This window comes from Drosophila pseudoobscura, chromosome X, assembly GCF_009870125.1.
Source record: "Drosophila pseudoobscura strain MV-25-SWS-2005 chromosome X, UCI_Dpse_MV25, whole genome shotgun sequence".
In the NCBI taxonomy this organism is placed as follows: Eukaryota; Metazoa; Arthropoda; class Insecta; order Diptera; family Drosophilidae; genus Drosophila; species Drosophila pseudoobscura.
This window is the reverse complement of record NC_046683.1, coordinates 52,859,629-52,872,311: the sequence shown is the minus strand read 5'-3', so window position 1 is coordinate 52,872,311 and position 12,683 is coordinate 52,859,629. Positions and strand designations below refer to the sequence as shown.

Here is a 12,683-nt window from a genome sequence, read left to right as displayed (position 1 = left end):
GCCTCTGCTCGAACGGATTATGCAAATATGCTTCGACAGAAATAATTAATTGGAAACGGCGCACAAAAAATGCACATTCCAAATTCGACTCGAAATTAATATTGTTTCTGTATTTTTTCTTATCAAAAACCATTGGCGCAGCCCAGCACGAAAATCAAAAGCCAAAATCCCCCCAAAAATAATTCATAAATATTCAAAGAAAGTCCCCCCCCTGCCCCCTGCCCACCGCCCACCGCCTAGGAGTCATATACAAAAAAATCTCTGCACAGATGAGGGAGGAGGAGGCCCACTGGCCCACTGGCCGCCCGTCAACTCCACTTTTGCCGCTTGATTGAAACTCATTTATCATCATAAATTAGAGAGCGGGAAGGGGGGGTGTGCGGTGTGCGGTGTGGGGTGTGTGGGGGGGGGGGAGGAAGAGATTCATCATGCGCCCTTGCTGGGCGTGGTCAGCAGCGGCCTGTAATCTGGCTCAGATTGAAAATTAATGAGGTCATCACGCTGCACGCTGAGCGACGGCCGTGGAGGTGGGCGGGAGGGGTGGCAAGGGGGGGGGGGGGGGGGTGGCAAGGGCAGGAAATTTACTTCTTAAAATTCTTAAAAAAAAAATGGTGTGTTTTTATTGCTATTTTGTGCCTTTTGTTGCTATTTTATATTCACTTTGCCAGAGAACAGGAGATGACAATCAGCCAGGACGCAGGACGGGGGACGCAGGACGGGGGACGCAGGACCCTCGCCCAGCACAGCTCCATCCCCACGCTAATGATGTCCATTGGTCGTGGTGCCCCCATATCTGGCCGGTTTCGAGGCTCGGTTATCGCCCGCCACTTATGCCCCAGTTGTCACATCCCCCCCGCCCCCCGCCCCCCCTCTGAGGGCAGGAAGAAAAGGAGCGGCGTCCAGGTCGGGCAGGAGATAAAAGTTGAGCGCAAAAGATGTACAAAGTTCGCCCCTAAATGAAGCCGGAAATGAATCCAGGACTTCGTTTTGCATATCCGGTTGCGGGATTTAATGGGTATTTCCAGGAAGCACAACAGAGCTACGTACAGATGATGCCCTGCCCCCTCCGCCACGCTAACCCACCAATCAATCAATCAATCATTCAATCGTTCATTCAGGGGAGTATCCGATGCAGTCGCCCATTGACCATTTGGCGTTGCTTGAGCTCGAAGGAGACTCCAGGACGCGGCTTCTAGTGATGCGGCCTGGCCCGATCCCCGGATGGGGTCCCTGATTGGATGCAGCCCGCAATTGTTTTGACATTTAATCAGGACACAGGACCCACTCCTGTCCTGCCACTCGTGGTAATTGAGTAACTTGTCCGCTCGGCTGCCAGTGCACCACCTCCGTCACCCTCCGTCAGGGCCCTCCGGAGGCTCCTGGGGGGCCGCAGATCAAAGTGCGCTCGGCTGCTTCTGGGCGAAATGTTTTCATTTCCTCTCGAATGTCTGCTGCCCTCCAACAAATCCTTCGATTATGTCAGACAAAAAGACAGCAATTTGGATTTAAAGGGCGACCTTGCCCCACCCCAGAACACCCCACCCCTGCCCACAACGGGGGACTGTGTGGTCTTCAATGGTACTTCAATTTACTTGCCACATTTCCGCCAAGACTTTCCCGAAAACTTTTCCCATTTCGGCTGCTGTTGTTGTCATTCCAATTGCTGTTCCAATTGCTAAATCAAAAGAACGACATCCGCTTCCGCCTTCGAAGCTCTGCAGCTCTGAAGCCCAGAGCCCAGGGCCCAGGGCCCAGCGCCCTCAGCTGGAGCCCAAGATTGTGTCTAGAAACTGTTTCTACTCCTAATCGCACGCTGATTTGCGACAAGTTCCGTGATTGCCAGCAGTAGAGGAGGTTTGTCCTGCCCCAAAACTCTTCTGTGGACACTTCTTGGTGTCCTCCAGGGGCCAGCGAGTATGCAGCGAAATGTATCCTTTGAGGATCGTTGAGGACCCTTCCTAGCTGCTCTTCCAAGCAAAAACGAAAGCAAAAAGGTCTGGCCATTCCAAGGAGCCTGATTCCTGCATTTTTTCGCTGAGGAATCCTTAAAGGAATTTCCAGCAAGGAAAAACAGGCGAGTCCTTTTCTACCCCCTTTTCAGAGCAGAGCCAGGCATTGAATAGGTCCGAGTGGAGGGGGTGGGGGTGTGGTGGGGGAGCAACGCACTTCCGCTGTCCCGCTGCGCGTTTCCTTTAATTTGCTTCTAAGAGGCACCTCCCCCCCCCCCCCCCCCCCCCCCCTCCTCGTGGGGAAAAGTTTCCGGCAAAGTTTATCGAGTGCTCGCATGCGTAATCAAAGGTTCTCTTGGCGGTCAGAAAGTCAACAAGATATCGAGCCCTAATTTGCATGCACGACGCCCGAGCTAACCGAGCGAGAAACTTTTCCCCACCGCCCACCGCCCCACTCCTTTGCGGTGGCGTGGTGGCGTATACGTAATTAATGCCCGGTAGCTCTCGATAAACATGCGTGGAAGGTACAACAACCTCAACCCTTCCGCCATCGCCATCGCCATCGCAGAGTTTATCCGCCGCTGCTGCTGGCTCCTTGACAGTCCGCTCAGGACTCTCCAGGAATTCGGCCAGAGTTTCCAACTTTCATTTAAATTGCAATAGTTTCGGGTTTCGGGCTGTTTACTTATTTGTTTGGGGCTCCAGTTGTCTGCAAACGCCACACATTTACGAGTATTCCTAAGCTGGACCGTGAGCGCCTTTTGGGCTTGCGTGCAGGGCTCCAAGTCGCCGACGACCTGCGAAGAGCCGCTGTCCTGGTGGCCTGGAGGTGCACTCACGGCTCTGGCCAATGGAGACAAGGAGGGTGTCCTCAATGCATCAATAGATCCCTATTTCGAGGGGGCACTTTTATTGACAGGCAAGGGATTCTGTTGTACCGTCAGGGGATATTCGGTCCCAGTATTCCGAGCAACACACTCCTCCCCGTCCACTTGGACTCTCCTTTACTAATTTGGTTTTATTCCTGGGATGCTGGGGAACATTAACACACATGCCTAATGGATTTAGGCCGCCTTCAAGGGCAGGCTATCACTTGCTTGTGAGTGGAAAAGAAGCGAAGGCTTCAGGGCTAGAGGATGAACTGCTTTAAGGATAAAGTCCAGGTAGAACGCGCCAAACCTTCAGGTTTCAGCAGGGCACTGCTTGAACCAAAGCTTCAGGTCTAACGGATGAACTGCTTACAAGGCAAAACTCGCCCAGCCTTCAGGTTTCAGCAGGGCACTGCTTGGCCAAGGAGCCAAGGCTTCAGGTTTAGAGGATGCCCTGCTTGTGTGTTTCCACAGCTTGAGCCACCTTCGAGCTTCGCTTCATCGCTGAACCCGACTCCGATGTCAGAATATATTTCGTTCAATGTGAGAATATTTGAGTTTCCAGATTTGTTCGACGAGTTCTTGGCAATCATGTGCTTTGCGTGTCCCTGCCTGAGATGGCTGTGCAGGTGCTCCAGCTTCAGGGCCAGCATCCTCTGGGCCTGCTGGAACATCGTCTTTGGACTCGTTTTAATTGGTGCGTGGAGCGGGAGGGAGGAATATGTCCCTCGGGGGTCCGGAAGCTTCCCCGTCCGGCCTAATCTCGAATCCTTATCCCCTCCGATTACGCCTAGATTTAGTCCTGGACTTTGTGCGAGAGCAGAAGCTGGCGGCCGCCATCAAGGTAATCGGCTGTCTGTCCGGAGCGGGCTTCACGCTGTCTGGCGCCATGCTGCTGGCTGGCATTCTGAAGGTAAATTTTGATCATCCGAGAAGATCTCTGTTTCTCAAGTCGCGTCGATCCCCAGGGATCGCGGTGCTTGGTCTGCTCCTCCATAATTGTCTGCGGTCTGAGCACACTCGCCATCCACTGGATGATCATCCCGTTGGGTAGGTATTGCGAGTATCCCCCAGGAAATAATCGCATCTTCTGCCCCTTAGCGCTGTACATCATCTTCTCAATAGCCGTTTATACCTATCTCAAAACCGAAATGGATGCGGACAGGGAACACTACGAGGACTTGGATCCGAGGGTATAGTTCTGCCTTCCCCCTGGGAGAAAGGTGAAAGATATACAATAGCAAATTCCACCGAGTGGAAACCACACACAAATTGTTTGAGCAGCAGAACGCTTGAAATTCCTTGGAAAATACAATTCAAAGACTCAAAAATGATAATAGTTTCCTGTCTTTACAGTAGAGGTTACAGAGGCTGCCAAAAAGCCTGTGGATTCAAGCACAAAGCTCGTCAGTGGACGTCGGATAACGAAGAGGTGCGTGTGAGCACTCAAAGGGAAGCAAATAAAGCAAACAATTGATCTAAATGTGGACGCTTTTCCTTGAATATTTGTGCCTCTACCCCGAAACCTAGCCTCTGGGCAAACTGTCTCTAGTCGACCCGCATAATCAGACATTGTAGAGCTCTCATTACTCGGTGCGTCTCGTGTCGAATGGATCGATCTGTTGAGGGTAGCTATCAGGGAAATGTGCCCTGCGAGTATCATTCGATTAGATTACGGGTAATCGACCCCTAATTCCGCAGTATTCTGCGAATAGGTCACACAGTCGGCCGGGCTTCAACCCCTGGATAATGGCCAGTCCACGGGACACGGATGCGATGACGGTTGGGCTACCTGGCATATTATTGCAGACAATTGCCAGGCTATTGACATTTCAATTGTCTCTCATTACAGCCGAAGGACCGAGGACCGAGACACGACCCTACGACCCTCATTTAAATTACAAAAAAAACAAAGAGAAGAAGAGGAAGAGGAAGGGGAGGCGACAGGCAGGGGGACACGCATGCAATGAAGGCAGTGAAATTTGCATAATAATAGCACAATTGCACACGCTTCAGGTATTAAACAGTCCGCCCCGATCCGAGCCATCCGCCACTCGATTTGGCCAAAATGGAAAATGAGCAAGGAGCGAAAGGGAGAGTCAAAGCCGAAGCCAGAGCCAAGGCAAAATGTAAAGAATCCAATTTTCACTTAATTCTCTCTGCGATGCTGGGAGGTTAGGGAGACCCCGTCCGAAGGGCTCTCCAGGCCACCGGGGTCCCCGGGCTGTCCCCTTTTTGGTGTGTCATGGAAACCACTCCCCTGCCGCTGCCCCTGCCCCTGCCGCTGCCCCTGCCCCTGCCGCTGCCTCCTGCAGTCGAAAGTGCTGCGAGCAATTTCCATTTGGTTTGTTATTTTGTTTCAAAGTATCAATTTGTGTATCATTAAAATAATTTGATTTCCACTCGACCAAGCCCGACCCAGGGCCAGAGTCAGAGCCGGGCCTGCAGCCCGCGGGGCCGGGTCCTTCCTCGACACGGCCGGGGGCTGTAATTAGGCCCCGCCGCACACGGCCCAGGGGATCCAATGAAGAGATTCGATTTTTCGCCAATCACATATCGCATTTCGACTCGATTCGATTACTTTGGAGGGCACTTTCCTTTGCTTGGATTGCATGGAGCTAAATTTAAATAAAACCCCCAGGAAGGGGTGGGGGAAAGCCACTTTAAGGCAGGGAAGGGGACACATCGACATCTTTACTCAATTAGTGATTCGATCAATTCGAAAGTAAATCTGATTCTGAGGGCCTCAAGGTGCCACATGCCTCGTGTGTGTGGCAGCTGTGGCAGCTACCAGGGGTGGTCGTGCGGCCGCAAACAACTTGTCGGCATTCGGGCGGCATTCATTAACGGAATCAGCCACTCGATGCGGATGGGAGCCGATGCCAGGACACCCTCCATCCCTCCCAGCCAGCCAGCCAGCCAGCCAGCCGGCAGATAGGGATGACAGCCGGAAAGAATTTCCAGCCGTCACCCGTCCAAGGATACGACGGAGTCGGCGACAGCGACAGCGACAGCGGGACTGTGCCTCCTTCCGCTTCCGAGTGCATGCCACCGCTGCCGCTGGTTCCCATCGCTGCATGTGGCACATGCCAGAAACTGTCATGCCATTGATGATATCCGCATGATTTAGGAGCCATTTGCGCCTGGCTAGAGTCGCAGCCAGCCACCCCTCCACCCTCCACCCTCCACCCTCCGCATGGGGCATTCTACATCCTGCGTCCTGCATCCTGCATCCTGCATCCTGCATCCGCATCTGCATATGCATAAATAAATAGACTGACTCGCTTGGACAGTGATTTGGTTTTGGCCATGCAAATGGAAGTGGAAATGGAAGTGGAAATGGAAATGGAAAAGTCTGCAGCTGATGGGCTTCCCCTGGCCGAGAGAGGAATACAAAGCAGGGGCCTGCCCCCAAACGTGGCCAACAGTTTCCAGTTTCACTCAAAAATCACAGTCTCTTCGGGTGCGCTGCTATCTCCATAGCTTTCGATTGATTCATGGCTCCCTCGAATGCTTTTGATTGGGTTTGCCCATAATTCTGCCTAATTTACAAGCCGGGTGCCCCCCTCCCCCCTGCCCCCCTGCCACCCCCGGCATGATTCACCGATGAGTAATAGAACAGGCCAAGAAAGTCGGCCAAGTTTGCCGATGCCGCCGCAACGCACTCTTCGAATGGGTTTCGCATTCAGTGGCCTGGAATTTATGGCCCAAGTAGATCACATAACGCTCTCGCTCCTTGGCTCCTGCGAGGGAGAGATGTTGTATGTGTCACACTTCGGGCTCATTACGTTTGCTTTCAAGTCGAAACTAGGAGCAGTACCGCAGGGGGAAGGGGGGGACTAGGGGCATGGGGGTGTACACTGTACACCATTTTCCATCAAAGTCAAACAAAACGTAAAGAATAAGGAATAAAATTATGCACACTTGACGACAAAAATCAACATCCACAAACATTGGCAAAGGGGGCAAGGGGTAGGGCGGTGGGCAGGGGGCAGGGGGCAGGGGGGGGGGAGGGCAGGGGAAGGACATATTGACAGTAAGCTGACAGTTCGTCAGTGGAGCCACAATCACCACAAGGACCATAGATGATGGCTGGAGACAGGGAGTGGGGAGCGGGGCGCGGGGAGCGGGGCGTGGGGAGTGGGGAGCGGGGAGCGGGACCACAACCGCGACGCCTTGTCTGACGTGACGTGACGTGACGTGTCGGGATCCGTTGTGGTCTCTTGTATTATGGCGACGTACGGCTTAATGTGTGGCCACCAATATCCAACATGAACTCATAAACCAAACCATGAACAAGGGCACCCGCCCGCCCCCTCTCCCCCTCTCCTACTTCTGCCCCTTTCGCCCCCTTTTGCCTCCTTTTTGGGAGGTATATTAAAATTGATTACTGCAGCCCAGCCCAAGCTCATGTTCGGGGGCATTGACATGGGTGGGTGGCTGCCCCCCACTCCTACCAGGCCCCCCCCCCCCTTCCTGCTAGACCAATGACGTGACAGCAGCCCATTTACTGGCGACAAGTTGGCCATTCGAAGGGGGGCTCTGTGGTGCGTACGAAATTACTGCTTGCTGGGAAGCGCGGAATCATTTGGCTAACCAAAAAAGGATACACTAAACAGGACACACACACACACGCACACACATATGCCAGAAGATGGATGAGCTCCAGTTGTGTGGCACTGATTCATTTCAATTAGAAAGAACAGATGTGCTCCAACCCTGGCGGAGATCCCTGGAGATCCTTTCAACCCATTAAGAACTCGATAATTCGAGATACCAGATACCAGAGATTACAGATGGATCATCTTTCGCCGCTCCCTGCAGCCTCCTCTTGCCCTCCTCTGCCCCTCCCCCCCCCTGCTTGACAGTCGCTGGCAGCACCTACAAAAACAGTCGCTGGAACTAACCGAAAAAGTTGCGTAAACTTCGAGTGCCCGGAACTTCGAGGGAACGTGGCCACGCCAAGGAGCACCAAGTAAATATCCTCGGAGCCGGCACAATTCAATTTAACTTTTTTCATTTCTTTTGCCGAGAGCTCTGTTTTATTTTTATTTATTTATTTATGTAGCTGGTGGGCTGGGGGCTGGCCCTCTGCAAGTGTGATATGTGGCTGTTGCTGGCAATTTCCAAGAGCCTCTCAAAAATTAAAATGTTCCTCATGCACGAGAGACTTCTGATGGAACGAATCGAAATGAAAGCTAACGGCCCGGACAGACCAGGACCCCCGCGACACAATGCTGTCCTGAGGCCGGAGCCCAGGGCTCAGGGGGGGTCAGGTGTGCCACCCGCACCACTCGTACCGGCAGTGGAGGGGGGGGGGGGGGGGGGGGGGGGGGGGTTGTGACCTTTTGTGGGGCGTGTAAGCGAGGAGATGCAAGCGGGCATCGATAAGTATCTGTATCTACAAGATACACAGTCGTATCTTTAATAATAACAACACTGGGCAAGGCCTCAACAAAATCTGTATAAAAAGAACTATTTTCAGACCAAAAAAGCAAAAAAAATCAAAGGAAGGAAGCCAAGGAAGGCCACAAATGCAAAACCGAAGAAAACCGTGAGGCAAGGGCCGCGGCTCTACTTTGAAGCCCGTTAGGCAGTTGGTAGATGAAATCGTGCGATATGTGTGCCTTATACGATATATATTGAAGAGGGAAAGAGCATGGAATACTTCCATTCTCGGTATAATAAGGAGCAGAACGGCAGTCTCTCTCCATGTCTTCCCTATGAATAGCTCTAAAGTTGTGGATGCCACAGAAAGGCGAAGGAAATACAACTTTTGGTTGCTCTTTCTAGACAGAAGGACAGCCAGACAGACATGGCTCAATGGACTCGTCTAGGGATGCTGATCAGGGGTCTACAAATATACTCTATGGAGTCGGAAGCACTTCTCAGAGGGAAAACTAGCATACCCCCAGACTCTTCGAGTGCGGGGTATGAAAACGATGATTGCTCAAGTGTGGGAGTGTTTTTAAGGAGCCAGTTGTTCATTATGCATGCACTCGTGTCCTGAGAGCTGACTGGCAGTCCATCCCGGTGACGGAATGGAATGCACACACTCGTATGCCCCCCACAAATGTCCTCCTGTCCTGACCAAACACCAAACAATATTCGGGACAGAGCAGCGAACCAATCTGTTGGCAAAGCCAAAGCCAAAGCCAGGAGGAACTGCTGTCGGCCAAAGGCACTTGACTCGAGTTTCTGTGGAAGCGGGAGGCCTCGGGGTGGAGGCGAACCGCAGAGTGCAGAGCGCTTTGAGGGGAAGCGAATCCACACATGTCCGACACGAGTCCAGGACTTCTTCTGGGGGCCCAGGCAAAGACGTGTCTCTGTCTCATTTCACTCGCAGGCAGGCGGGCCATAAATCTCCGTAAACTAGCGCTCAGCGAGCCAAAGAGGGGGGCAGGGGGCGGAGGGGGGATGCGGGGGAGACCGAAACACGAAATCACATTCGCAAAAAATAATTAATATTTATTACCCGAGAATGAAGTATTATCAAATTGCATAATTGCTGTGTTTCTCATTCGACACGACAGGCGGGACAGGCAGGGGGGGGGACAGGCAGGGGGGGGCAGGTCTCCATTCCCTGCTCTCCCTGCTCTGCCCCCTCTGTTTCGGTTTCCGCTGCCTATCCATTCCCGATCCCGAGGAGTGACCACCCGCACAGCACACCCGCCCCGAGAAGGCACCTCCTCGGACCTCCACCAAGTGTGTGTGTACAATATATTACACGACTGGCTGCTACTTGGGTCTTGGCCTGGCTCGTGGTGGGCCTGGCCATCGCATCGGACCCTGGCTACTTGCGCGCAAATTGCTACTCTCGTCCACCGCTCGTCCACCGCTCGTCCACCGCTCGGTCCGGCAAACTTTTTGATATATGAATTAAGTTTCCTTTCGGCTGGATAGCCCTTGTGCCCCGTGCCCCCTTGCCCCCCCTTGTGCCCCTTGTGCCCTCTGCGAGTGTGCAACGGCTGTGCGGCGCTGAGACATTTTGGATTTACGTTGTAATTACAGGATTTTGGATTTCTTCTCTGGCCTGGACGGCCGACCAACTGGCCCCCGGGTCGCTTGAAGGTTATTTATTATGACATGTTATTTAGGTTTCATTTCAAAACTTGATTGGACACTTTAGACCGGCCCAGGCTGCAGTCCAGGCCCCAGACCCGGGCCCAGGGCGAGTCAGCGGAAACATTGCGTGCCCATGTGATATTCCCCAAAAGCACACACGGCCCCCCCCCTGCCCTTCGTCCCTCCCCCCTCCTCAGGTGGGGTGGCGGGGGAGGCGATGGGTGTGAAATTTCGAGCTGCTCCCTCGCACGCGATCCGCCGCGACGGGTCGCCCGGCGGGGTCCAGCGGGGTCCAGCGGGGTCCAGCGGGGTCCAGCGGGGTCCAGCGGAAGGGCTGCGTAACAACATTGTGTAATCCATTCTTATCGCGAGTCGACTCTCGTCTTACAAACCTTTTCGAATACTTTCCACACGGCTGCATCTGCATTCTTGGATCAATAATCCCGCCCGAGGGGCAGGACTTCCCTCCAAGACTTCCAAGGGGTACACGATTTGACCCGTAGAACAGATTCAAGACCCGTAGGGCCCGAGAGACGGCGACTCGCATCACGATGATTTGCCTGATTTGCGGGGTTCTCTTGGTGCAGAGAAAATAAAAGAAAACCAGAGCCCAAATGTGAATTCATTTAAATAATTAAACCGGAGCGTATGTGTACGTACACCTTCGACCTCCAGAGGCACAAACGGGGGACGGGGCGGGGGCGGGGGAGCTGGCGAGTTAATAGCTCTCAAATTATAGCAGACAAAGAAGAGAATAATTAAAATGAAACGAAATTAATTTGTTCCACTTCAGCCACCCGCCTAACAATGATAAGACGTTTTTTTGCTGCTGCCGCTCTCCAGGCCAAGGCCCGATTGCCAGACCACATGGGACCCGGACGGACCCATCGAAAGACGCTACCCACACACACACACACACACACACGGAATTACGGCTAATTTATCTAATGTGCAGACGTGGCCAGTCGGCCGTGAGACGGTGACTGGCCAAAACCCAGCGACAGTTGGGAAAATGGGATGGAAGCCTGCAGCCGCGGCAGAGACGGAAGAGGCGGAAGAGACGGAAGACTGGAATGCAGTCTCACTTTCATCACTTTCGCCGAGACCCCTGGCTCCTGGTTGGACTCCTGCCTGGGCTCCTGCTTACCCTAATCAATGTCATCGGCTTCACGCTTCCATTTTCCATTTTCCACTTTCCACTTTCCCATCAGGACTTGTCGTCGGAGCCGCCACCTGTGCTGCAGGCCCCTCAATCCTGTCGCTCATAAAGCGGCTAAATTATTGGCTCATCTTATCGCTGGCCCGCAGATGTCAAAGATCGGAGGGCATAGAGCCCCTGGAGTCCCTCCTAGGGAGGCCCGAGGAGGCCTTTTGCCTCCAAATAGTATCTAATTTCATTAGGCTAATGCACCAGGAATCGCCGTATGTTTTCTCAACAAAAAATATATATATTTATCGGCAAGTACGAAATAAAAGTAAAACTGAGAAATGACGAAATCTCATAACATAAAAAGGCCATAAGAAGAAGGTCAGGGAAAACGAAAGTAAGTGAAAGACCAGCAACGCCCAAAAATGGGCAAAATTAAATGGGGAAAATGGGGAAAATGCGGAAAATGGGGGGAGAAAAAAACAATAGAGCTGCGGCGGGGCGGTATACGTATAAATACAATAAAATGGCAACATTATATTGCCATACAAAAATCGTGAATAGATTTCGTTAGGCCATCCAGCAGTTCCCCCCGAGTTCCCCCGAGTTCCCCCGATTTCCCCGATTTCCTAGTTCCTAGTTCCAGGCCCTGTCTGTGGCTCCCAGTTCCAGTTTGTGTGTCAGTGATGCGTCGTTAAACTGTAAAAGACCGTAAAAAAAGCGAACCCATAAAAAAATGAGTGAGTAGTCGTACGTAGAGCCGGGGGGGGAGGGGCGGGGTGACTGCCACAAATGAACGGGGAACAGGCGAGTAAATCATTTTACAATGGCCCATTGGCCGTCGCCGCCGCCCTACCGCCCCTGCCCCCCTCCCCCGCCAGGCCGAGAAAAGTGCCAACGGCTTTATGGCTCCCATGGAAGGACAATCAAGTAATAGCCGACGATTTTTACGATGACACAGAACTACATAATAAAAGATATATCAGCCACTGTCCGTCCAGCCCCCCAGCCCCCCCGCCCCCCAGGACCCCCTCCTCCCCTGGAAGTCAACAAGCAGCTCCTCCTAATACCCAAATCGTTACCCATTTGGCACGCCAATCCCGCGATGCATGTCCCCAATCACTCTCCGGCCTGTTTGGTGACAATTTCAATTTTTTGTTCGCTCCTCTCTTGTCTCTTGTCTGTTGTCTCTTGTCTGTTGTCTGTTGTGTTCTGTGTATTTCGTTCTCATATCAGAATGGACGCAAAACACGCGAGCGAATCCTCAAACACATTCTGTATAGAATCGTATCTGTTTGCCTTCAAATACGGTTGGTTCCAGGCCCCCCCCCTTCCAAGGATCGGACAAATGCATTCCATACCAATATTTTCCATAGCATCACTACATTTAGGGGCTCCATGGACTGGCACCAGAAGCGAGTCCTTCGATCGGTTACAGTCTGAACAAAATCTGATCCGAAAAATTTCTATTTTTCCTTCTCGCTCACTCTATTTGGCGATTAGGGGCTTAGGGGCAGAGGGGCTTAATATCTATATCTGATGGCCACAGAATAGCCGACATTTTTGGTGGCATTTCAGAGAAAACCCAAAGAAATTTGCATCAATTCCATTCCGTATCCGACTGAAGGAAGGAACTTCATACTGGACATCGAA

At 52.5% G+C, this 12,683-nt stretch overlaps 1 protein-coding gene across 1 annotated transcript; it reads left to right on the top strand.

Annotated features, from left to right (window-relative positions):
• Nucleotides 1-3,336: 3,336 nt before the first annotated feature.
• LOC6900759 (uncharacterized) lies at nt 3,337-4,301 on the top strand. The gene is made up of 4 exons (XM_033383015.1): nt 3,337-3,515; nt 3,613-3,731; nt 3,787-3,868; nt 3,920-4,301. Exons 1-4 carry the CDS (start codon nt 3,338-3,340, stop codon nt 4,015-4,017), a joined length of 477 nt encoding a protein of 158 aa, XP_033238906.1. The 5' UTR covers nt 3,337; the 3' UTR covers nt 4,018-4,301.
• The last annotated feature ends 8,382 nt before the right edge of the window (nt 4,302-12,683 follow it).